The following is a 27,536-nucleotide window of genomic DNA, read 5'->3' on the forward strand; positions in this document are numbered from 1 at the left end:
AGGACTCCAAGCTAAGTGTATGTAAACTTCCGACTTCAACTGTATGTGTGACGTGGTTGGGTACAGGTAGAAACATGTTTGTGTTTTACATCTAGTTTGGGCAAATTAATATAGTTTTGAAGCAATGCTAATAGCATGCCCAGTGTTATGCCACATGTGGTTAGCCTACAGTTTTTTTTGTTGCTGTTACCCTGACAATTGGGTGACATCAGGCTCGTGTGTGTGTTTGTATATTTGGACACACAATGGTGCGACGGCACACACACAGGCTCCATTTAGAACTTTGGCGTACCGCAAACGCCAAAGTTTTATTTCACTTTCAGACCTTATTCACTAGGCATTTCTCTTTTTGTTCACTTTTTACATTCTTCTCATTTCAAGGCATGATTTGACCAGGCCTTGGTGTCCTTCGTGATTGCCTTTATAGATCCTTGTTTCCCAATATGTAATGCGGTAAGGTGAATAGAGGCAGCGCTCTCAGCTTGGTCGTCTCCAGGTCTGGCCTTGGGACGTGTTGATTGGCTGAACACAGGCAGGCTCGAGAGGCGGATGAACAAAGTGAAGTGTGAGGCACTGTGAGTTCAAGAACAAAGGACAGGAAATGACTTCTCCTCCAACCAGGCTTTCCATTAGAACCATGCAGCTTCAGTACCTTTGCAGATAAGAACCGGCAATGAGTGTTAACTTGGAGGGCGAGAGGAGTAGAGAGCAAAATAACACTACTTGTTATAAAGACAAGTCCTGGACTCGAAACCGCTAGTCTCTAAAAGAGAGGAGCAGAATATTATATATTGTCTATTGTCATAGTTGTTTACAGTCATCCAGACTCATTCTTTGACAGGAGTTGTGATGAATACAGACAGATACTTTACAGATAAGACGACACAGGAAGACACAGTGTTATTATGTTAACTGAGAGGGATGTTATTTTAGAGTCTGATGTTTTTGATGATGCTGTTGTCCAGAAGACGGACTCTGAGTCTGATTGGATGAATGCATGATCCTAAGTTCATTCTTCTATCGACTTGATCTATGGTTGAATCGTCATGGACAGACAGGTCATATACAGATCGACAACATGTTGTCCCTAACCTGTGAGTGAGCGAGACCAGTTCTCTGGCCTAATGTATGATTAATACCTTTCAGCAGGAAAAATGACAGCTTTCTATTCTAATACTCTGTTATGACCTCTGTGATGGATGGAGAGAAAGAGAGGGACAGCTGTTTGACGGGTGGTAGAGAGCAGGAGTGAAGGGGAAAGCGGAGAATCAGGTAATTTCCAAAGCACTAGACCGACGGGGACATTTTAATCGCAGCGGGAGAGGGAAATGACCTGCCGTTCTACGCAGCCGTCGCCACAGGGCACTGCCATGTGAAGAGGAAGCGGTTGAGACTGGCAGAGGAGGATGAGGGAGGGGTGAAAGGTCAGGGAGGTAGGGGGTCTAACCAGGGAAAAGAGGAGTAGGAGTGGACAGGGTGAGGAAAAAGGGGAGGATAGGGTGACTCGTTGGAAGTGCAAAGGTTCGGGGATGTATGTTTTCCTCAAGCAGCCCCGTAGCGTTAAGGAAGGGGCTTGTCCAGGAGTGTTCTGTAGGCACGAGGAGTCACAGCAGTCCAAGCAACACAACAAACACATTCTGAACGAGCCTCCAACCCCTTACAAACACGGAGTCACGGATGCCTGTGCCATTCCCCGAGCATGAAAGAATCTAATTGCGTTTAGCTTAAGCGCTGCCCCTGTTGAATACTAATATGGCCACTGGGGGGTTCAGTGTGTGTTACTGCTGCCAACACTGGGCTTTACTATGGGAAGACTCAAGACCCAGAATTCCATTCCACTGAACCATGGAAAAATTCAGTGGGGGGAAGAAAAAACCCGTTATTTGTTTCCAGACAGTGTCCCCCTGCTGTCCCTTCTCCTACTCTGTGTGCCATTGTCAGCAAATGGCGGCATGCCTTTCACTGTGACAGTGACACACCACCCTGTCATAAAAATTCCGGCCGGCTCGATAAGAGCGACGTTTGTTCGGACATATTGGAATTCCGGACGAGCCAAGGGAGGAAGTGGGGAAGAATCAAAGTGGAATACTTCCTGTCGGAATACTGACTGACAAAGTGACAGATAAGAGAAAAAAGAAAATGATTTAAAACTGTAAAACCACCCTTCTCTTGGGACCTTGTACTTCTTAAGTGGAGGCGAAGCAGCACATCTCATTGGTGGAGAGGGTTGAAAAGCTGTATCCTCATGTCTCACACCAGCTCAGTAAACACAGTAGCACACACAGAGTATCTACAATAGCCTCTTTCACTAAGAACACAGTATTGTGTTCTTTCTTGTGCTGTGTGTGGAGCTATGTATTTATTCTCACACTGACATGGTTGGCAAACTGCCTCAATCTGTGTAAAAATAGATTTACAGAAAATTAGTTCAGTGCTTTGTTTATTCTCAATCTCCGCATGAGTCCAATGTGTCTGAGGCACACACACACACACACACACACACACACACACACACACACGTCTTTCTAATGTGCATTTGGCTGGCAGCTCAGTGCAGGTACATCAAAGCAGGTGAAATGCCAATTGGTCCGTCGCCTGGAAAGATTCACTATCTTTTTCCATCAGGACTTGACTGGAACAAAGTGTACCAGAATATTTTTACATCAGGAAGGATGATTTAGTACCAGCCTTTTGCTAATAGAAAACCTCAGATACACAGTATATTCTGGCTGACCGCATTCCATCACAAGAACTACCTGTTATTGGTGAACTCGTATAACCAATGGGGCTCTTTCAATAAATCTGACCTAGACTTTTTAGTTTTCCACAATTTTCACACTATTACCACACACACACACACACACACACACATACATATATATTCTGTTCCAGCTTTGTTAACCTGTTTTCCTGTATTTTGAGCTTCTCATTGGGTGCTGAATCAGGAAGTGGCCAGAGAGCAGTGTGTGCTACAGTAGGCCAGGCTTTAACCTTTGACCCCTGGCTCAGTGTGGGGCCAGAGAACTGATCCACTTAGTGTTTGATAGTAGTGAAAAGGTACAGCACGACCACTTCCATTCTGTATTGGCCTTCACTGAGCCTACTGGGACCACAATACAAAGATTGACATTTTAACTCTTCTCCTCTCCTTTTCTTCCATCTACCTTCCTCTTCTACCTTCCTCTCCCCCCCCCCCCCCCCCCCTCTGTTTTCTCTGGCAGCGTCTGGTACAGAGCAGGATGCTGTGCTGAGGCTTGAGAAGGAGAGGGCTGAGATCGTCTCCAAATATGACAAGGTAAGAACCCCTCCGCTAATGAAGGACAGTATATCCCCTGCAGTATTGAATGTTTGTCTGTCACTACCAGACAGAAGCTGGGATAACAATATTTACAGGAAGTTTCCAGAGATTTGTGCTTTGTTTTCTTGTCATAGAGTTGTCATATTTGTCAGACTGATGGTGAAACGTCTGTGTGCTCATCCACACCATTGTGTGTGTGTGTGTGTGTGTGTGTGTTTGTGTGTGTGTGGCACCTCTTTCCATTGCCTGTGGCATCATCACCATAGCCAGCCGTCGTGCCTGGTTTATAAATTAGCGTTTTTAATTTAGTCCAGCGGGCAGGATAATCAAGCCCACTCGTTAAGAGAGGAGCAATGAGGGAGGGATGGAGTGGAGGAGAGAGGCGGGCACTCTGACACAGAGTTTAATTATGTTTTGATGTTTGACCCTGATCACAAGCGGAGTCCATTTTCTCTCGTTGGCGAGGCGGAACGAGTCCAATCAAAACCAATTCAGTTTCATAATGACATTGTCGGAGGGGGGGGGGGACCCTGTTATCAAAACACCAAGACAAAGATGGAGTTCATGCTCTCACTATAGACCTCAACGTTTTCTATCAATGGAGTTTCATTCAAGGGTGATTGAGTATGGCCTATCCCTCCGGTTTCCTTCGACAGAAGAATACTGGAAGAAACCTTCTATACACTCTCCAACTGGGACAATCATAGACAGCAGAGACATAGTAAAGTCTAGATCTGGGTCCAGGCTAGTAAAGCTTGACAAAGTGGAACACTGAACAGAATCATGCTCCAATTCTGCTATGACATTGATTTTACACGGCCGTCTTGTGCGTGCGCCCCTGTGTATATACGCAGATACCACATGACACGGGCTTTAGACACAGTCTGGGTTTCCACTGACATCTCTTCCAGGCTCTGTGTGTGTTTGGCCTGAGGTTGGATGTAAGAACAATCTATCCATCCCAGATGTCTTTTTCTATGCATTTATATTCATGTTCCCCTGTTTGTGCTGTGTGAGGGCTCTGGGCTGTGTGAGGGCTCTGGGCTGTGTGAGGGCTCTGGGCTGTGTGAGGGCTCTGGGCTGTGTGAGGGCTCTGGGCTGTGTGAGGGCTCTGGGCTGTGTGAGGGCGCTGGGCTGTGTGAGGGCGCTGGGCTGTGTGAGGGCGCTGGGCTGTGTGAGGGCGCTGGGCTGTGTGAGGGCGCTGGGCTGTGTGAGGGCGCTGGGCTGTGTGAGGGCGCTGGGTTAAGTTAGGACAGGATCTCCAGTAAACAAAGGGAATGCGGGGAGGGGGAGGGGAGGGGATGGGAGGGAGAGATGTTTCTAGACATCCTTCAGCCTTGCAGACCTCCGACACTGGACATTGTTTAGCTCGCTCTCTTTTTTATTCATCACCTTTTTGGACTTTTTTTAAATACATTTATTTAACTAGGCAAGTCAGTTAAGAACAAATACTTATTTACAATGACGGCCTACCGGGGTACAGTGGGTTAACTGCCTTGCATCTGTTGGTCACAGATACCTTTTTTTTTAAGTGGTAGGGTGTGGATCAGAACCAGTCCGTATCTGGTGTGACCACCAGATTCATTAAAAATCCTACAATGTGATTTTTCTCATTTTGTCTGTCATAGTTGAAGTGTACCTATGATGAAAATTACAGGCCTCTCTCATCTTTTTAAGTGGGAGAACTTGGCCATTTGGTGGCTGACTAAATACTTTTTTGCCCCACTGTACCTACCTGCCCATATCATAACGCCACCATGGGGCACTCTGTTCACAACGTTGACATCAGCAAACCGCTCGTCCTCACAACGCCATTAACATGGTCTGCGGTTGTGAGTCCGGATGGACGTACTGCCAAATTCTAAAACTACTTTGGAGGCAGCTTATGGTAGAAAAATGTACATTCAATTCTCTGGTGGACATTCTTGCAGTCAGTATGCCAATTGCACAACTTGAGACATCTGTGGCATTTTGTTGTGTGATAAAACTGCACATTTTTAGTGGCCTTTTTTTTGTCCCCCAGCACAAGGTGCACTTGTGTAATTATAATGCTGTTTAATAAACTTCTTGATATGCCAGGTGGATTGGCAAAGGAGAAATGTTCACAGCGACGTAAACAAATTTCTGCACACAATTTAGGAGAAATAAGCTTTGTGTGCGTGTGGAAAATGTCTGGGATCATTTATTTCAGCTCATGAAACATGGGACCAACACTTTACATGTTGCGTTTATATTTTTGTTCAGTGTAGAATAACACTGATGTTCATGTTCTGTCTCTGTTGTAATAGTGTTGATGTTTATAAAGTATGTAGCCATTCAGTTCTATATAGGCATTAAGTTATTTTACTTCTTAACATTCAAAGTATCTCATTGGTATTCATTCTCATTTGTGCTGCATTCACAGTTAAAAAACAAATGTTCCCAAGGATGTTTTGTTTTAAAGCACAAATGCATTTCAAACTACTTGTTATTCATTGCTTTACCCATGAGGCTCTTTGATTGCAGGGAAAAGAGGGCGCCACTGTGGAACCCTGGGAGGATGCAAGCTTCCACCTGTACAAAGTCATTGACCGCTTCGGCTTCGTACAGTAAGAACACACACACACACACATACACACACACACACACACACACACACACACCCTTAGGTGATCAATTCATTACACATGGCAAATAAACTTTGAAATGTGAATCAGTCACACACACCACAATCTTCCCCCTTGTTTGTGTTCTGATATGTAACTTCAGTAAAAGCTTCAAAGAACACTAGTTTAAAACAGTACCATTGTCTTGAAGTAGGAGAAAGTGACTCTATCTATACAGCTTGGTGTTGAGTATAAGCCCCTCTCTATATCCTGGTGTTGTTGTGTGGCTTTGGCATGGCCATCACAGGGCATCAGTGTGGGAGCTCAGGCCCAGGGCCAGTCACGGTCTGGAGAGAGATGGAGAGAAGGTTATAGTCTGGAGAGAGGGTGGAGAGGTTGAGGCCCTGGGTGAAGGCTATGGTCTGGGAGAGAGAGGGATGGAAAGAGAGCAGATGGGGACTTGGCTGAAGGTTATGGTCTTGGAGAGAAGAGCGGGATGAAGAGGTTGTGGCCTAATGCCAGGACTTTGGACTGGTTAGGACATAGAGTTGGGGCCTATGGTGAAGACAGTAGAGATGAGGCCTCAGGCTCCATGAAATAGCCTATGAAGGAGAGCCCTATCTAGGTCATACTGACTAGGTGTGACGACGACAATGAGGGAGAAAAGAAAGGGAATGCCCCATTTACAGGCAGACACCGACAAGCTGACTGCAAACTCTCTGTGCTTCCTGTATGAGTTGAAGGCCAGGTTCAGGGGTCAGGGCAGTTCCGGGACAGAGACACAGGAAGTGGGGGATGGGACACCGGCTCTGTCATCACAGATCTGACCTGACCACAGGTCTGACCAATGTTGGATTGGTTAAAGCAATGGAGAGGAAACCTTACTTTCACTTGCCCAGTCATGGACAGGTTAGTTAATATTACTAAAAGAAGGAAGGATGCATTTTGAGAGTATTGGAACAGGCCCCCACCATGGGGAAATCCCATTTTTATGATCTAAGCCAGTGGGCTGAGTGGCACAGACAGAACTGTGCTACTCTGAACTGTTAGTTTCATAGTGTAACTGACAGATAGCCATAGAGGCATTGAAACTGGGACAGGACAGTAGCCAGAATGGAGGAATGTTTTAATGTGTTATTTCCTGTTTGCTGGGCTGCTGACGTGTAATGTTCCCTCCCTTTGATGAGTGTTAGGGAAGGTGAAACGAGCTCTGGCAGTAACAGCGTTCATTTCTTTAATGACTCCAGTTACTCTGGAAAGAATCTTTGAGTGGTCCGTATTCACGTTGAGACATATCATCTTGAGGCTCCATCTTGTCCATCTTCACCGCGTATGAGGGAGTTGAGTCGGACAGAGAGACAGCCTACTAACATTCCACCCGTCTACCAAATGTGTAATGTTCTTAAAGGCCCAGACCAGCGAAGCCTTAGCTAAGCCCATGGTCAAACAATGATTGATACCTTGCATATTTTCAAAGCAAGAATGTGTGTCTATAATAAACCAAAAGCTGTGTAATACTAAAGCTTGTTTGTTTCTCCTCTCCAGTGAGAATGACCTTCCCTCCTACGACTCGGTGGAAGAGAAGGTGAGCGACCATGTCTCAGACCCTCAGGGCTGACTACATCTCTCCCATCCCACATGTCTATGCCGCTGTAAAATGGCCTTAAACAAATGAGAAAGAACAAAATGTCTTTCACACACATAACGATTACCGTTACTGCTATGAATAGAGCTCTGGTTGCTGAGAATTGATTAGTTCTTTCCTTTTCAGAATCCTAACATTGTGTAGGCTTCTACTGTAGCTTACAATGAGATTCATATTGTTCTGAGCTGATGTTAAGATTGTATTCTAATTTCACTGTAACCTTTGCCTCATCCTACATCATAAAATGTATTAAGTTTATGAAGCTAAATGTATGACACTTGCATATACAGTTCCTCCAGAGTTTTGGTAATGAGGAAGTGTTAACATGCCACTTCCTGTGTCCCCTCAGCAAAAGCACATAGAGGTAGAAAGGACCTCAAAATGGCTGAAGATGATGAAGAGCTGGGACAAGTATAAGAACAGTGAAAAGGTACGATCTCTCTTCCTCCCGCACCATCTCTCCCCCTTCTTGCATTCTCTCTTAAAATATTTCATTCCCACATTCCTGTTGTCAAATATTACATTCCACATTCTTCTCCTCCACTCCTCGTGCCTCACATCTTTTCTTCTCTTTGGTGAACAAATATTAGTGAGTCTCTCCCTGAAGAGCATTTCTAGGGGTCCGGTCTCTGTAATAGCTGTCTTTGTTAGTGCCTGAGTTTGGGGTCTTCTTTATGATAGGTGTTGGGTCCTCGGGCATTCAGTTCTGACATCCTTCAGTTGTACTCTGAAATGGTTCCAGCGGAAATTGGAGAATTGTCTTTAAATGAACCTTGGCTAGGGGAATATTTTCAAGAAGGTTTCAAGAAGTCCATGGCAAGCAACAACCACCAAGGACTTGTTGTTTCTCCCCCCAACCCCCCTGTAGGGGTATCCGTATTCTGTCAGTCAGTGCTCCGCTCGTTTCTCTCGGCTGGTTAAACAGGTTACAGTTGATGACTCTTTTTCTTTCCTGTGCTGCTGAAAACAATAGCATACTAATGCAGTCATAAGGTCCTAGCGTCTGTAAGGCAGGTCCTAGCGTCTGTAAGGCAGGTCCTAGCGTCTGTAAGGCAGGTCCTAGCGTCTGTAAGGCAGGTCCTAGCGTCTGTAAGGCAGGTCCTAGCGTCTGTAAGGCAGGTCCTAGCGTCTGTAAGGCAGGTCCTAGCGTCTGTAAGGCAGGTCCTAGCGTCTGTAAGGCAGGTCCTAGCGTCTGTAGGGCAGGTCCTAGCGTCTGTAAGGCAGGTCCTAGCGTCTGTAGGGCAGGTCCTAGCGTCTGTAGGGCAGGTCCTAGCGTCTGTAGGGCAGGTCCTAGCGTCTGTAAGGCAGGTCCTAGCGTCTGTAGGGCAGGTCCTAGCGTCTGTAGGGCAGGTCCTAGCGTCTGTAGGGCAGGTCCTAGCGTCTGTAAGGCAGGTCCTAGCGTCTGTAGGGCAGGTCCTAGCGTCTGTAGGGCAGGTCCTAGCGTCTGTAGGGCAGGTTCTAGCGTCTGTAGGGCAGGTCCTAGCGTCTGTAAGGCAGGTCCTAGCGTCTGTAAGGCAGGTCCTAGCGTCTGTAGGGCAGGTCCTAGCGTCTGTAGGGCAGGTCCTAGCGTCTGTAGGGCAGGTCCTAGCGTCTGTAAGGCAGGTCCTAGCGTCTGTAGGGCAGGTCCTAGCGTCTGTAAGGCAGGTCCTAGCGTCTGTAAGGCAGGTCCTAGCGTCTGTAAGGCAGGTCCTAGCGTCTGTAAGGCAGGTCCTAGCGTCTGTAAGGCAGGTCCTAGCGTCTGTAGGGCAGGTCCTAGCGTCTGTAGGGCAGGTCCTAGCGTCTGTAAGGCAGGTCCTAGCGTCTGTAAGGCAGGTCCTAGCGTCTGTAGGGCAGGTCCTAGCGTCTGTAGGGCAGGTCCTAGCGTCTGTAGGGCAGGTCCTAGCGTCTGTAAGGCAGGTCCTAGCGTCTGTAGGGCAGGTCCTAGCGTCTGTAAGGCAGGTCCTAGCGTCTGTAGGGCAGGTCCTAGCGTCTGTAGGGCAGGTCCTAGCGTCTGTAGGGCAGGTCCTAGCGTCTGTAAGGCAGGTCCTAGCGTCTGTAGGGCAGGTCCTAGCGTCTGTAGGGCAGGTCCTAGCGTCTGTAAGGCAGGTCCTAGCGTCTGTAGGGCAGGTCCTAGCGTCTGTAAGGCAGGTCCTAGCGTCTGTAGGGCAGGTCCTAGCGTCTGTAGGGCAGGTCCTAGCGTCTGTAAGGCAGGTCCTAGCGTCTGTAAGGCAGGTCCTAGCGTCTGTAAGGCAGGTCCTAGCGTCTGTAAGGCAGGTCCTAGCGTCTGTAAGGCAGGTCCTAGCGTCTGTAGGGCAGGTCCTAGCGTCTGTAGGGCAGGTCCTAGCGTCTGTAGGGCAGGTCCTAGCGTCTGTAAGGCAGGTCCTAGCGTCTGTAAGGCAGGTCCTAGCGTCTGTAAGGCAGGTCCTAGCGTCTGTAGGGCAGGTCCTAGCGTCTGTAGGGCAGGTCCTAGCGTCTGTAGGGCAGGTCCTAGCGTCTGTAGGGCAGGTCCTAGCGTCTGTAGGGCAGGTCCTAGCGTCTGTAGGGCAGGTCCTAGCGTCTGTAAGGCAGGTCCTAGCGTCTGTAGGGCAGGTCCTAGCGTCTGTAGGGCAGGTCCTAGCGTCTGTAGGGCAGGTCCTAGCGTCTGTAGGGCAGGTCCTAGCGTCTGTAGGGCAGGTCCTAGCGTCTGTAGGGCAGGTCCTAGCGTCTGTAGGGCAGGTCCTAGCGTCTGTAGGGCAGGTCCTAGCGTCTGTAGGGCAGGTTCTAACGTCTGTAGGGCAGGTTCTAGCGTCTGTAGGGCAGGTTCTAGCGTCTGTAGGGCAGGTTCTAGCGTCTGTAGGGCAGGTTCTAGCGTCTGTAGGGCAGGTTCTAGCGTCTGTAGGGCAGGTTCTAGCGTCTGTAGGGCAGGTTCTAGCGTCTGTAGGGCAGGTTCTAGCGTCTGTAGGGCAGGTTCTAGCGTCTGTAGGGCAGGTTCTAGCGTCCGTAGGGCAGGTTCTAGCGTCCGTAGGGCAGGTTCTAGCGTCCGTAGGGCAGGTTCTAGCGTCCGTAGGGCAGGCTCTAGCGTCCGTAGGGCAGGCTCTAGCGTCCGTAGGGCAGGCTCTAGCGTCCGTAGGGCAGGCTCTAGCGTCCGTAGGGCAGGTCCTAGCGTCCGTAGGGCAGGCTCTAGCGTCCGTAGGGCAGGCTCTAGCGTCCGTAGGGCAGGCGTAATCTGTAGATATACTAAATATCTGCTGTTGGGCAGAGCCTGGGTCAGGTGTTGATGTGACTGTCAATTGATGGTACAGATAGAGGACTGTGGAGTGCAGCGAGCGGGAGAGACCGCTACACGGAAGAGACATTTAGATCTCATACACACACAGACACACACAAACAGACACTATAATCTCACCAAAAGAAACCATGCGCACACACACACCAATTGATGATTAGTGGAACAAGTGCACTCATTGACTTCCTCACCAGAGCCCTAATTACAGGGCTGTCGCTGTAGAGACGTCAAGCCCTGAGTGGGTCTATCTGGCACACACTGTACACACAAACACACACACACATACTACACAGTACAAACACACCTACACACTCACTGAGAACACGTATACTACACACACTAACTCACATACACAGACTAACATGCACTATGAGCATACAACCTACACTGATTCGTTAACCTTTAATTATCACCCATCACTGGCCATCCGATGCCTAAACACATCTCCTTCCAAATCAATGTTTCTCTCTCTTCTCCCACCTCTCTGTGTTCCGCCTGCTGAGTAATGAAGATGCACTGTGTGTGTATATATGTCTGTGTATATATGTCTGTGTATATATGTATGACACACTAAAAGTATGTGGACGCCTCTTCAAACTAGGCTATTTTAGCCACCTCTGTTGCTTGACTGACAGCTGTATAAAATCGAGCACACAGCCATGCAATCTCTATAGACAAACATTGACAGTAGAATGGCCACACGGAAGAGCTCAGTGACTTTCAACGTGGCACCGTCATAGGATGCCACCTTTCCAACAAGTCAGTTTGTTACATTTCAAATCAAAATCAAATCAAATCCAATTTTATTTGTCACATACACATGGTTAGCAGATGTTAATGCGAGTGTAGCGAAATGCTTGTGCTTCTAGTTCCGACAATGCAGTAATAACCAACAAGTAATCTAACTAACAATTCCAAAACTACTGTCTTGTACACAGTGTAAGGGGATAAAGAATATGTACATAAGGATATATGAATGAGTGATGGTACAGAGCAGCATAGGCAAGATACAGTAGATGGTATCGAGTACAGTATATACATATGAGATGAGTATGTAAACAAAGTGGCATAGTTAAAATGGCTAGTGATACATGTATAACATAAGGATACAGTCGATGATATAGAGTACAGTATATACGTATGCATATGAGATGAATAATGTAGGGTAAGTAACATTATATAAGGTAGCATTGTTTAAAGTGGCTAGTGATATATTTACATCATTTCCCATCAATTCCCATTATTAAAGTGGCTGGAGTTGAGTCAGTGTCAGTGTGTTGGCAGCAGCCACTCAATGTTAGTGGTGGCTGTTTAACAGTCTGATGGCCTTGAGATAGAAGCTGTTTTTCAGTCTCTCGGTCCCAGCTTTGATGCACCTGTACTGACCTCGCCTTCTGGATGATAGCGGGGTGAACAGGCAGTGGCTCGGGTGGTTGATGTCCTTGATGATCTTTATGGCCTTCCTGTGACATCAGGTGGTGTAGGTGTCCTGGAGGGCAGGTAGTTTGCCCCCGGTGATGCGTTGTGCAGACCTCACTACCCTCTGGAGAGCCTTACGGTTGAGGGCGGAGCAGTTGCCGTACCAGGCGGTGATACAGCCCGCCAGGATGCTCTCGATTGTGCATCTGTAGAAGTTTGTGAGTGCTTTTGGTGACAAGCCAAATTTCTTCAGCCTCCTGAGGTTGAAGAGGCGCTGCTGCGCCTTCTTCACAATGCTGTCTGTGTGAGTGGACCAATTCAGTTTGTCTGTGATGTGTATGCCGAGGAACTTAAAACTTGCTACCCTCTCCACTACTGTTCCATCGATGTGGATAGGGGGGTGTTCCCTCTGCTGTTTCCTGAAGTCCACAATAATCTCCTTAGTTTTGTTGACGTTGAGTGTGAGGTTATTTTCCTGACACCACACTCCGAGGGCCCTCACCTCCTCCCTGTAGGCCGTCTCGTCGTTGTTGGTAATCAAGCCTACCACTGTTGTGTCGTCCGCAAACTTGATGATTGAGTTGGAGGCGTGCGTGGCCACGCAGTCGTGGGTGAACAGGGAGTACAGGAGAGGGCTCAGAACGCACCCTTGTGGGGCCCCAGTGTTGAGGATCAGCGGGGAGGAGATGTTGTTGCCTACCCTCACCACCTGGGGGCGGCCCGTCAGGAAGTCCAGTACCCAGTTGCACAGGGCGGGGTCGAGACCCAGGGTCTCGAGCTTGATGACGAGCTTGGAGGGTACTATGGTGTTGAATGCCGAGCTGTAGTCAATGAACAGCATTCTCACATAGGTATTCCTCTTGTCCAGATGGGTTAGGGCAGTGTGCAGTGTGGTTGAGATTGCATCGTCTGTGGACCTATTTGGGCGGTAAGCAAATTGGAGTGGGTCTAGGGTGTCAGGTAGGGTGGAGGTGATATGGTCCTTGACTAGTCTCTCAAAGCACTCACTCACTCACTCACTCACTCACTCACACACACACACCTGTCCTCTCACACACACACACACAGACACACACCTGTCCTCTCACACACACACACACACACACACACACACTCACATGTCCACACACCTGTCCTCTCTCTCTCTCTCTCTCTCACTCACTCACTCACTCACTCACTCACTCACTCACTCACTCACTCACTCACTCACACACACACACACATACACACACACACACACACACACACACCTGTCCTCTCACACACACACACACACACACACACACACACACACACACACACACACCTGTCCTCTCACACACACACACACACAGACACACACCTGTCCTCTCTCACACACACACACACCTGTCCTCTCACACACACACACACACACACACACCTGTCCTCTCACACACACACACACACACACCTGTCCTCACACACACACACACCTGTCCTCTCACACACCTGTCCTCTCTCTCACACACACACACACTCACACACACACACACACACACACATACACCTGTCCTCTCATACTATCCACTTGAGTAACATTTGATTGATGTTTTCTTGATGATTGATTGATTACCCCCTTAATGCTGAATGTGAGTCAGATTATTCATACTATCAATCATCATGAAAACTGTTTGGTTGTGTAGCTCAAATTTGATTGGGCACAAAGGCATTTTGAACCTTGAGCATTAGGGCTAAGGGGTGTGGTTGGAAGGTGAAGCATGGTCTCTTTGATGTTACACTAAGAATGTCCTTTTCCCCGTATCCATGTCTCCCTCCAGCTGGTGAGGCGGATCTATAAGGGAATTCCCCTACAGCTCCGAGGAGAGGTGTGGTGTCTGCTCCTCGATGTTCCCAAAATAAAGGAGGAGAAGAAAGACTTCTACGAGGTACGTTATGGAAACACGAGCCAAGAGCTCACAGCATAGGAACCAACGTCCTCCCTCCTTTCTCCCCGGGCAAAGGCATGTAGGAACTATACACATTCACACCACTTGACTCTCCTATTGTCTCTCTCCACTCAGCCAGCTTCAAACCCTGATTTATTAGATTTATTAGATTTCAGAGCTTCATCCATTATTACAGGGTGTGTGTGTGTGTGTGTGTGGACAGGTGTGCTTTAATATATATAATATAGCTTTAATATAACTCAAACATTTGCGGGATGGATGAGTAGTTTTATTCCTTTGTATTTCACTCTCACAAACTCTCTCTCTCTCACACACACTTACACACTCACTCACTCCCTCATTTTCTCTGTGCTGTTGTGTTTCATGTGTGTAGAAGCTGAAGCTCAGGGCTCGAGGTCTGTCTCCTGATGTCCGTCAGATTGACCTGGATGTGAACCGAACCTACAGGGACCACATCATGTTCATGACCCGCTACGACGTCAAGTCAGTATCTCCCTCCAACTGTACACACACACACACACACACACACACAGGGACCACGTCATGTTCATGACCCGCTACGACGTCAAGTCAGTATCTCCCTCCAACTGTACACACACACACACACACACACACACACACACACACACAGGGACCACTTCATGTTCATGACCCGCTACGACGTCAAGTCAGTATCTCCCTCCAACTGTACACACACACACACACACACACACACACAGGGACCACGTCATGTTCATGACCCGCTACGACGTCAAGTCAGTATCTCCCTCCAACTGTACACACACACACACACACACACACACAGGGACCACGTCATGTTCATGACCCGCTACGACGTCAAGTCAGTGTCTCCCTCCAACTGTACACACACACACACACACACACACACACACACAGGGACCACGTCATGTTCATGACCCGCTACGACGTCAAGTCAGTATCTCCCTCCAACTGTACACACACACACACACACACACACACAGGGACCACGTCATGTTCATGACCCGCTACGACGTCAAGTCAGTGTCTCCCTCCAACTGTACACACACACACACACACACACACAGGGACCACGTCATGTTCATGACCCGCTACGACGTCAAGTCAGTGTCTCCCTCCAACTGTACACACACACACACACACACACACACACACACACACACAGGGACCACGTCATGTTCATGACCCGCTACGACGTCAAGTCAGTATCTCCCTCCAACTGTACACACACACACACACACACACACACACACACACACACAGGGACCACGTCATGTTCATGACCCGCTACGACGTCAAGTCAGTGTCTCCCTCCAACTGTACACACACACACACACACACACACACACACACACACACACACACAGGGACCACGTCATGTTCATGACCCGCTACGACGTCAAGTCAGTGTCTCATACTCAACATGATGAGAAGTACATCATCTACACATAGTTACTACAGAATAGTACCCTTAATTGGGGTCTGGAGTTTTTCTCGACCATGTGCCCTGACTAGGAAAAACCCTTGGTCGTATCCTGGGCCATGATGCACATCTGTCTGGCCATACCTCTTTCTGTCATAATGGTGCCTGACATGGACATTTCCCTATAAGGAAGTCAGAGGACACACTTCCCTTTTCTGTGTTTTTACTTCTGCTTGATGACGTCATGGAGAGAGCCAGAACCAGGGGCCCCTGGGAAATAAACACTGTGGCCTGCAGAGTCAGAGAGCAACATGGACCTGGCAGCCACAGCCTCACAGGAACTAAACACATTGCCTCAGTACTGACATGAAAGCATAACATTTCCTACTACCTCAAACATAAAAGGTTGCCATTACTGGCCAAATATAGGAAGTAAAAATCACTAATGCATTTCTTCATCTCATTTCGAAGACAAGTACGACTATTAGAGCATTTGAATGATGAGAGAAGACCAGATCTCTCTTGAAAAATGTATCTCAATGAGACTAACCTGGCTAAATATAAAAGCAACCTGAATTCCCCTTTTGTGATCAATTGGGAATCTCCTGAGATGTTCCTGATAGTTAACCTGCACTTCCATCAGATGATGTCTAGTCATTATATTAGTAGGTTGACTGTTTGTTGTTGTTTTCAGGCAGCAGGCTCTGTTCCACGTCCTAACAGCCTACTCCATGTACAACACGGTGAGTCACACTACACACATTCCAGAATGAATCCCCCCGAAACCGCTTTTCTTTATTCTACCTCTTCATCCCAATCAACTATTTTCTACAGCCTCGTCCTTCTCCTCTCCCTCGTCCTTCTTTTCCCCCCTCGTCGTCCAGCTCCTCCTGATCATCCTCCCCGTTCTCTCCCTCCACCAACCTTTTCTGGTCCTGTGTAGAAATAGAAAAGTGAGTTTGTGTGCAGTTTTGTATGTACAGTTGAAGTCAGAAGTTTACATACACTTAGTTTGGAGTCATTAAAACTCGATTTTCAACCACTCCACAAATTTATTGTTAACCAACTATAGTTTTGGCAAGTCGGTAAGGACATCTACTTTGTGCATGACACAAGTAATTTTTCCAACAATTGTTTACAGACAGATTATTTCACTTATAATTCACTGTATCAGAAGATTACTTACACTAAGGTGACTGTGCCTTTAAACAGCGTTCAAAATTCCAGAAAATGATGTCATGGCTTTAGAAGCTTCTGATAGGCCAATTGACATCATTTGAGTCAATTGGAGGTGTACCTGTGAATGTATTTCAAGGCCTACCTTCAAACTCAGTGCCTCTTTGCTTGACATCATGGGAAAATCAAAAGAAATCAGCCAAGACCTCAGAAAATAAATAGTAGACCTCCACAAGTCTGGTTCATCCTTGGTTGCAATTTCCAAATGCCTGAAGGTACCACGTTCATCTGTACAAACAATAATACGTAAGTATAAACATCATGGGACCACACAGCCGTCATACCGCTCAGGACTGTTTCCTAGAGAGGAATGTACTTTGGTGCGAAAAGTGCAAATCAATCCCAGAACAACAGCAAAGGACCTTTTGAAGATGCTGGAGGAAACAGGTACAAAAGTATCTATATCCACAGTAAAACGAGTCCGATATCGACATAACCTGAAAGGCCACTCAGCAAGGAAGAAGCCACTGCGCTAAAACCGCCATAAAAAAGCCAGACTACAGTTTGCAACTGCACATGGGGACAAAGATCATACTTTTTGGAGAAATGTCCTCTGGTCTGATGAAACAAAAATGGAACTGTTTGGCCATAATGACCATCGTTATGTTTGGAGGAAAAAGGGGGATGCTTGCAAGCTGAAGAACACCATCCCAACCGTGAAGCACAGGGGTGGCAGCATTATGTTGTGGGGGTGCTTTGCTGCAGGAGGGACTGGTGTACATCACAAAATAGATTGCATCATGAGGCAGGAAAATTATGTGGATATATTGAAGCAACATCTCAAGACATCAGTCAGGAAGTTAAAGCTTGGTTGCAAATGGGTCTTCCAAATGGACAATGACCCCAAGCATACCTCCAAAGTTGTGGCAAAATGGCTTAATGACAACAAAGTCAAGGTATTGGAATTGGCCATCACAAAGGCCTGACCTCAATCCCATAGAAAGTTTGTGGGCAGAACTGAAAAAGCATGTGTGAGCAAGGAGGCCTACAAACCTGACTCAGTTACACCTGCTCTGTCAGGAGGAATGGGCCAATATTCACCCAACTTATTGTGGGAAGCTTGTGGAAGGCTTCCTGAAATGTTTGACCCAAGTTAAACAATTTAAAGGCAATGCTACCAAATACTAATTGAGTGTATGTAAACTTCTGACCCACAGGGAATGTGATTATAGAAATAAAAGCTGAAATAAATCATTCTCTCTACTATTATTCTGACATTTCGCATTCTTAAAATAAAGTGGTGATCCTAACTGACCTAAGACAGGGAATTATTAGTAGGATTAAATGTCAGGAATTGTGAAAAACTGAGGTTAAATGTATTTGGCTACGGTGTGTGTAAACGTCCGACTTCAACTGTATGTTTGTCTATACATTATAAAAGTGTGTGTGTGTGTGTGTGTGTGTGTATAGGAGGTGGGGTACTGCCAGGGCATGAGTCAGATCACTGCTCTGTTGCTCATCTATATGAATGAAGAGGATGCCTTCTGGGCTTTGGTCAAACTGCTGTCTGGACAGAAACACGCCATGCATGGTAAACACACACACTACACACTGTGTAACATCCTATCGAAGTGTTAGACCGTCATTCAATAGCCCACGCAAAACCCACACACCCATCTCACACATACATTTCCAGGACTTAGGCTGTCTCTTCTGGGCCCCATAAAACGTGAAGAAACACATTTCTAGAGAACCCTCCCTTACACCTCCTTACCAGATATCTATAGAGCTCACCCAATCTCCCGTCCCTTCCATTCAGACCCACACACAGCGAGAACCACCAGAGTAATTTCCTACATTTTATAAAAATGCTCTGTGATCTCCTCCCCTCTAGGGTTTTTTATCCCCGGCTTCCCCAAGCTGATGCGCTTCCAGGAGCACCATGACCGCATCCTCAAGAAGATGATGCCCAAACTGAAGTCACACCTGGTGAGGCCCGCAGAGCACACACACACACACAGCCTGGGGAGGGGGTAGTGGTATATGAATGACAGCCTAAGCCAGCTGGTATGGGGGACTGAGTTGAGTGGCGCAGCAGCCTTTGATGTGTTGAGATTAAAGGGTGGTGGAATGAGAGAGAAATGCATTGTCTACACACACAACCATACACACACAGATATGGCTTTTATTCTGCTTTTAATATGGGGCCTAGGGCACATTGGCAGATTCACCACTGCTGTTAAACCAAGGCCACTGCCATTTTTTAATACGCACATACATACGTACACACACACACACACACACACAGACACGGAGTGGTAATGGCTCATTGACCTCTGTTTCAGGACACACAGGAGGTGTTCACCAGCCTGTACACTATGAAGTGGTTTTTCCAGTGTTTCCTGGACAGGGTGAGTGGCTGGATCACATCCCCTTCCCTCTGTATCAGAATGTTAGACAGGGTGAGTGTCTGAATCACATCCCCTTCCCTCTGTATCAGAATGTTAGACAGGGTGAGTGTCTGAATCACATCCCCTTCCCTCTGTATCAGTATGTTAGACAGGGTGAGTGTCTGAATCACATCCCCTTCCCTCTGTATCAGAATGTTAGACAGGGTGAGTGTCTGAATCACATCCCCTTCCCTCTGTATCAGAATGTTAGACAGGGTGAGTGTCTGAATCACATCCCCTTCCCTCTGTATCAGAATGTTAGACAGGGTGAGTGTCTGAATCACATCCCCTTCCCTCTGTATCCTTTAGGTCTGCAGCTTTTCTAAATATGTCTTTGTAAAGCATCAGTCATTATCACACCATGCCTGCTGCGCGTGTTGCGCTAAAGAAAGTGTTATTTGAAAAGTGAAAATATATTTATTTCTCCTCCATTCTGGCTCACTCATTCTCTCTCCCTTTCTCTCTTCTTCATCATCTTTCTTCCTCTCTCTGTCTCTCTTCCAATCTCTCCCTCAGACCCCCTTCACCCTGACCCTGCGGATCTGGGACATCTATATCCTGGAGGGAGAGAGAGTTCTGACTGCCATGTCTTACACGGTCCTCAAACTGCACAAGAGTAAGACCAGAACAGTGCTATTGTGACCACCTGGTTTTAGCCCGCTGATCTAAAGCCCCAGTTTCAGGTCTCAGGCAAAGTTGCTCATCATGTTCACTGAACCACCTCCGCTAACCTCTAAGATCTGTGACTGTCCTCAAACTGCACAGGAGAAAGTGTTCTCACACCGTGTGTGTGTGTGTGTGTGTGTGTGTGTGTGTGTGTGTGTGTGTGTGTGTGTGTGTGTGTGTTTGCTTGCAGAGCACCTGTTGAAGCTGTCTATGGAGGATCTGGTTGAGTTTCTGCAGGTGACTCTGGCCAAGGACTTCTTCTTTGAGGATGACTTTGTGATTGAGCAGCTGCAGAACAACATGGTGGAGCTAAGGAGGTCCAAACTGGAGCTGGCCGCACCAGGTAGCCTTCTGCCCCCAACACCTCTCATACACACTGATTACAGGAGGCTATACATTTGTCCCACACATGCAGATTAGACAACTGCCACACACAAGCTTAAAATATCAACACACACACACACACACACACACGGATGTATCACCCTGCATATGTTACTTCACTTACATTCCCCTTCAATCACACAGTTCCAGTTCAAACACACACACACACACACACACACACACACACACACACACACACAGCTCTCCTGCTGGCTGCTATGTAGTAGTATTACCAGTGGTAGTAGTAATTAGTGATAGCAGTCTGTCTCATCTTGCTTTCTGTCTCTTGCTTAATCTGCCTCTTCTCCCTCTTCTCCCAATGGTTCGGCCCAGCCTACAAAAGTGTGGGTGGGAGTGGGGGCCACATCCCCTCCTACGACAGTAACCGGTGGGCTATCCTGACTGGTGTTCCCCTGTTTCATCTGTCCATCCCTCCCTTCCTCCGCCTGTCCCTCCGTTTTCTGTCTGTCTGTCGCCTGTCTACCCAGCAGCCCTGGGCATCTCTTACAGAACATTCTCACAATGTTACCGCAACCTTGTGCAGTAGCTACTGCAACTCAGACCAGGCTACTGTTGGTAAAGCTACTGTTGGTAAAGCTACTATTGGTAAAGCTACCTTGGAGTCTTGTAGTGGAGGGATTATCCTCCTCTATTACTACCACACTCGTTGTCTCTGCCTGCTTTTAGCGAGGTACTGTAGATAGTCATTATAAATACAGTAGTAACTGTTTAACTCCTACTTTACAGTTAGTAAGATACTTTAAGTCAATACTTTACAGTTAGTATGATACTTTAAGTCAATACTTTACAGTTAGTATGATACTTTAAGTCAATACTTTACAGTTAGTATGATACTTTAAGTCAATACTTTACAGTTAATAAGATATATTAAGTCAATACGTTACAGTTAATAAGATATATTAAGTCAATACTTTACAGTTAGTAAGATATATTAAGTCAATACTTTACAGTTTGTAAGATACTTTAAATCCTACTTTACAGTTAGTAAGATACTTTGAGTGAATACTTTCAGTTAGTAAGATACTTTGAGTCAATACTTTCAGTTAGTAAGATACTTTGAGTCAATACTTTCAGTTAGTAAGATACTTTGAGTCGATACTTTCAGTTAGTAAGATACTTTAAGTCAATACTTTACAGTTAGTAAGATACTTTGAGTGAATACTTTCAGTTAGTAAGATACTTTGAGTCGATACTTTCAGTTAGTAAGATACTTTGAGTCAATACTTTCAGTTAGTAAGATACTTTAAGTCAATACTTTACAGTTAATAAGATATATTAAGTCAATACTTTACAGTTTGTAAGATACTTTAAATCCTACTTTACAGTTAGTAAGATACTTTAATTCCTACTTTACAGTTAGTAAGATACTTTGAGTCAATACTTTCAGTTAGTAAGATACTTTGAGTCGATACTTTCAGTTAGTAAGATACATCTCGCCTAAAGCTTTGACTGGTCACCGCTCAACATTGTAGACTACATAATGGCTTAACCTCCAAATGTCCTAATGTACTGTGGCATCCTACCACCCTGGTTGTGTGTGTACACACACACACGGTGAGAGAGCTATTTTCTCTTCCTGGTGTCAGGATAATAAGTATCATCCAACAGAGGAGGCTTTTTGTTCGACTGCAGCACTCGGAGCTCATCTTCAACCCAGAACTCTTCCAACTTTGACAGTTAAATTGCTGGATGAGGTTTTTAATAAGAGGCTAAACAAAGGTTTGAATGGGTTGTTGTCTGTGTTTACGTTTTGATTGTGGGGTGGGGACTGCGTCCTACCCTTAACTTGGCAACCCTTAAGCACCTGTATTCTGGGTGAATCCTCAATACTCTCAAGTGGCTTCCTCTCCTGAGTCCAAATTGAGAAGACTGGGTGGGTGAAAGCAATAAAGCACTGATCTCGGCTGGGTCCCAATACATTTGAATGGCTTCTGACTTCTTGTCTCCTTTCCTTTATCCCCAACCTAAGAGCCATTATTTCCCTTATCCAGGCTTTTCAGATTAGTGGTTCTAAGTGAAAGTAGAGAAGGACAGGAAGCTGTGTAGGAATGATGGATGCTGTGACTTACAGGCAGAGTTTCTCCATATTGTTTTCACCCGTTCAGTCTAAGGACAGGGAAATGGGACACATTCTTACACAATAGAGAGCCACTTTAGTTTGTGGATTAATAACAGTCAGTGACAGCACTTCCTGGTTCAAACTCACAACACATCCTGGTCCTGTCACATCACTTCCTCTTCTCCAGCTCGTGTCTCCTGGTTTCTATGGTGATTGTGGACACACTGTTCCTACCAGAGCCCAACACATCCAGTGTCCCACCTTCACTGTCTGTTTCTCTGTGTCTGTGTCACCTGTACTGCACTTTATTTTCATGTAGTAATAATAATAATAATAATAATAATAATAATGATAATAATATACTCATCAAGTAATAGAGTTTAAAACAGCATGGAGTTGAGATATTTATGTTGTTTGTCCTTGACTGCTAACTCAGCGATGTTTCCTACTTTACTTCTTACAAGTGCTTGTAAAGTCTTTAAGGACAGTCCGTTAGCTCATTTCAGTCTGACCTTTTGAGGTCGGCCTGCTGCTGCAGCTACCTACATTTTAATGAAACTGAGTGAAAACACATTATTTCAGTCTACACTTTTGAATGGCACTTCCTAATTGGATGCCTCTGGCTCGCGCTCTGGGATTTTAATATCAGATATCTATTTCAGATGTTGTGTTTTGTTATGTCCTTGGTTGGTTTCTCGCCTGTGGAGACGTGATTATTCAGTGTTGTGGTGAATGTAATTCTCTCTTTATTTTCACCCCCCGTCGGCAGTGATGTTGCATGAATCCATATTGCCCTTTTTTTAATATTCTTCGTTTGAAAACATGCCTTTTCCGTTTTGTGTTCTCCCTCCAGGTGCTCTAACCCGTCTGTCTGTTGTATCTGTGCAGGTAAAGAGGACGAGTATCCCAAGAAGCTTCTTGGGCAGCTTCCCCCAGAGCCGGCGGTGAACCAGAACCACGTGGCGAATGGTCAGAGCCACGCCCAGCCGGCCGTGCCCCCAAAAGCGCCCAGCCCCTCCCCCGAGCACCAGCGGGACAGCCAACCCCCCAACCGGGCAGGCAGGGACTCCCTGGAGAAGCTGGTCCGGCAGCACAAGGCTGAGAAGAGGGAGGCCAGATCACGGGGGTCCGGAGAGAACGCCATCCACCTCGACCCCCACTGCAAACAGCCCTCCGTCCACATCGACCCCCACTGCAAACAGCCCTCTGTACCCCCCCTTGCGACTCCAGAGACAGGGTCCACACCTACACCGTCCCCAGCGCCCTCTCCCTCGCCACACAACAACCCTCCTATAAAAGTGGTGGATGGAGGGAAGCCTCAGAACCACGCCACGGCCAATCACAACTCCAATGCCGCCTCCAGCAGCTCCCGTAAAGACATCGCCCCGCGCTGGGTCAAGCCGTCCGAGACCAAGCTGGAGGCGGCCAAGGCAGCGGCTGCCAGGGAGATCCAGCTGAGCCGCGGTGGTTCCCCGGATCCCTCCAGCCCTGATGACACCCTGCTGCTCAACCCCCGGCCCCGCTCCAGGGGCTTGATCCCAGGCTCCAACCGCGGCTCCAACTCCTCTCAGTACGACAACGTGCCCGGGGGGGCAGAGCAGGACTTTGTGGAGGAGCTGGAGAGGCCACCATCGCCATCCCTACCCCCCACCCCCAGACTGCAAGGACCAGTGGGTAGGCAGGCCAAACGCCACATCCCTGCTGCTCTGTCACTCAACAGCCCTGCGGGGGGTAAACCCTATGTCCACCCCAACGGCCAGAGCCAGTACCACACGCCCCCCCAGCAGTACTCCCCCGGCCGGCCTGCTATGGTGCCACTCCACTACCCCCCATACAGTGTGAGCCTTGAGCAGAGGGGACTGGGAGAGGACAGGCACTACGGCCCCCCGCCCTCCCGAGGCACCCCACCTATGGGTCTGATGTATGGGGAGAGGGCGTACGTCACCACCCAGCGGCCCAGCCACTCTCCGGAGAAGGCCCTCATGAACAACTCCTATGCCACCACCCACAGGCAGCCTCCCAGCTCAGCCCAGCCCCCCCGGACCCTTGTAGCCCCGCAGGTCCCCCGCACCATACAGCAGCTGGACAGCCCTGGTAGTAACGCCTCCACATACCTGCACCAGCCCACACGGCTCACCTCCGCTGCAGCCGCCTATCCGGTGTACCCTACTGTTGCCTACAACAGGTACGAGGGGCACAGGAGAGGGGAGCAGACACAACCCTACCTGTCTGAGGGGCCAGGCCGGGGAGGGGCAGTGGAGGTGCAGCCGTGGAGGCAGCAGGAAGGTGGTGACATGACACGTGCCCCTGGAGGTGTACCCCGATCCCCCAGCTTCCAGAGGGCCCAGATGTCCCCCGTGCAGGAGTTCACCTTCCCCCCCGGCCCTGACGGCCTGGCTCACTACAGGACACAGTTCCACGAGCAGCAGCAGCCCACCATGAGGCAGCAGCTCCCCCCGCTGTTCGGAGGACAACACTACAGGCACGCACCAGAGGCGTTCACCATGCAGGAGTCTATGTTGCTGTGATAGGAGGAGAGAGGGATAGAAAGACACTGAGGTTTAGTCACTGACACTGTGGCAGCAGAGACCAGTGGAAGTCCTACTGGGGTTAAGGAGTTTTAGTTTGGTCTGTTTGTGCTTTATATGTGACGTTCTGACCCGTAAAGTCATACTGCATCGTGAATGCTGCAGGATACCAGCTTTTGACGTTTTTATGGATCCCTTTTAACCCACTGAAGATTGATTATTTTATTTTTTGGATGTTAAATCATTAACGACAGGAGTTAAAAGTATATATATATATATCTTTTAGAGTTGAAAATGTACAGTAAATGATGTTTTGTTAATATACGGAGTTATACGGAGTAGACAGGGACACTTCTCCTGGCGAGACAAACTCAATGATTCCTTTTTTCTTTTCCATCTTTATTTTTTTATGAGTTACTTCCAAAACATCTACTTTAGAGGTCAATTTACTCTATATGCTTGTGAATATCTTATTTTTCTGAGAGAAGAAACAAAGCTTTGTCAAATAATAGAATTACGGATCAGTGCAGATTTAAAATCATTGTCGAAAATAAATCATTTACATTTTGAAGCACCTCCACTGTATAAGGACCATTTTTTTCAACTTTAATTTTTTCATTGAGATTATTCTGTCGCTCAGTTTAGCGACCACTGTAATTTCTAGTCATTGCAAAGCATTTCTGTAACCCAAATAGTGTGTACAGTATGTTTGGGTATCGAGGCCAGTGTCGGCTTTATACCCCATATTGAGACTGTAACAGTGAACTATTTTGTCGTCCGTAGGAAAAACACCCCTTTTCTCCCCTGAAGTTATGTACGATTTACTTCCCTCTGAAAAGTTTACATGAACATTAATTGCATATTAACAGTACGGTATTTTCATCACCACAGAGTAAGTGTCAGCTTTCTGCAAGAGGTTTCTATAGATGATGTGCACTGGTGTGGAAGTACTTACTAAGCCGCAATATGCTTTAATTGTCAACTCATGTCTTGTATTTTCAGCAGTCACATTCACTGCTGTTCAGTTACCAGCACTTACATATTAAATCAATACTTACTGACCTGTACATACTACTTTGTAGTGTGACGTCACACATTTAAATACATATTCAACCACCTCCCCTTTTATTGCTGATTCTCAACTATGTACTTTTTGATACAATGCTTATCATTCTCAAACAGTTATAATTATGCTGTTATTATTTGAACATGCAAATAAGTCATTCCTTCTTTTTGTTAAATAATTAATTGCAAAATAGTTTCAGGTCATTCTTCAGACTTTTCTTTACTTAATAAAACAAATTGGGGTGTGCATTTCTGATCATGTGTCTGTAGATTTATTTCTGTAAGAATGTTATTGCTATTCCCTTCATACATCAGTGAAGTGTCTTCGTACATATTCTACATGCATGGATCACAAAGCTCAGGCCGGATACTGGAAAAGGGGATAAGAAGTGCCAACGTTATTCATCTGCTGATATTTGAGGAAACACTACCCTCTAGTGGAGAGCAACTTCAGTCAAAATTAATTGCAACCTCTTCCAACCCTATGCAGCTGCCAACACCCTCGTCTAAATTTTACAGACCATTTTCTCTTAAAGGATTATCCAGGCCAATTTTCCAGGACCCCTAAGTGCTTTACTAAGAGTATTGCATGTTATTTTTCACTTAGCACATTGTCTTGTACTTTATTTATTGCAACCAAAATATTTGTATTGTGGGCCAAACTAGGAATTTGGTCATAGCAATAGTTACATTCTGAACATTCCACTCAATTTGCCTTTCATCAAACCTTTGCTTCTCAAGGGATACAATGGTGCCATCATGTGGCGGTACAGTGCTAATGCATAGAACATTACTGTACTTTAGTAGCACTGTCTTTGGTGGTAGTACAGCCACTGTTAAACATTCAATGGATGCCTCAATCCCACGGCCACCAGGTAACCTCTCACAAAACGTGTCTTTAACCAGTGCAGGCTGAACTAAACACAGGATATATTATACAATACCTCTGCATCCCATTCATGTATTTGGGCCTATTATGTTTAAATTAGTAAATATAAAATAATTGGAAGATTGGCTTCATCAGTTCTTTAGTAAATTTATTTAATTTTTGTTTAATACATTAGAGGTAATTTGAATGCTACATACATTGTTTTTAACATTGTTTTTTTTTCATCCCGAGCTGGGCCATCATCCCAATGCCCGTCAGACCACCTCCGACCCCCCACATCTCATAGCCCTGAACAGACTAGGATCCATCCTTCGAAAGGGGCACACAGGGCCATTTACCAAATTGAAGTAGATCAACTGCCAAATGCATTTCCATCGCCCTCACCTCAATTTGTATTATATTTTGCTGTGGATCATCCTCTCTTGTCCCTAACATATTTTACTCCTTCGCAACAGTTGTGGGACACACACATACACCCACACACACTCAACCCTTTCCCCCCACACAACCATAAACTCACATTCGCAACAGTTGTGGGATACACACATACACCCACACACACTCAACCCTTTCCCCCCACACAACCATAAACTCACATTTGCAACAGTTGTGGGATACACACATACACCCACACACACTCAACCCTTTCCCCCCCACACAACCATAAACTCACATTCTCAACAGTTGTGGGATACACACATACACCCACACACACTCAACCCTTTCCCCCCACACAACCATAAACTCACATTCGCA

At 46.7% G+C, this 27,536-nt stretch overlaps 1 protein-coding gene across 5 annotated transcripts in view; it reads left to right on the forward strand.

Annotated features, from left to right (window-relative positions):
- LOC110490363 (USP6 N-terminal-like protein) overlaps positions 1-26,147 on the forward strand; it is a 97,113-nt gene extending 70,966 nt beyond the window's left edge. For 3 of the 5 annotated variants that reach the window (XM_090200521.1, XM_090200519.1, XM_090200520.1), the window contains 13 exons: positions 3,222-3,295; positions 5,804-5,886; positions 7,429-7,468; positions 7,878-7,958; positions 13,991-14,098; positions 14,493-14,602; positions 16,237-16,285; positions 18,189-18,309; positions 18,613-18,707; positions 19,064-19,129; positions 19,685-19,784; positions 20,025-20,177; positions 23,187-26,147. In XM_090200521.1, coding sequence (XP_090056647.1) covers positions 3,222-3,295; positions 5,804-5,886; positions 7,429-7,468; positions 7,878-7,958; positions 13,991-14,098; positions 14,493-14,602; positions 16,237-16,285; positions 18,189-18,309; positions 18,613-18,707; positions 19,064-19,129; positions 19,685-19,784; positions 20,025-20,177; positions 23,187-24,826 — 2,720 coding nt within the window. In that variant the 3' untranslated portion in view covers positions 24,827-26,147. Of the gene's footprint in view, positions 1-3,221; positions 3,296-5,803; positions 5,887-7,428; positions 7,469-7,877; positions 7,959-13,990; positions 14,099-14,492; positions 14,603-15,469; positions 15,523-16,236; positions 16,286-18,188; positions 18,310-18,612; positions 18,708-19,063; positions 19,130-19,684; positions 19,852-20,024; positions 20,178-23,186 lie in introns of those variants that run through there. The other 2 variants (XM_090200522.1, XM_090200523.1) reach the window with 2 other exon arrangements.
- The last annotated feature ends 1,389 nt before the right edge of the window (positions 26,148-27,536 follow it).

The sequence above is a fragment of the Oncorhynchus mykiss genome, chromosome 15 (assembly GCF_057628025.1).
Source record: "Oncorhynchus mykiss isolate SJ-2025 chromosome 15, ASM5762802v1, whole genome shotgun sequence".
Lineage (NCBI taxonomy): Eukaryota > Metazoa > Chordata > Actinopteri > Salmoniformes > Salmonidae > Oncorhynchus > Oncorhynchus mykiss.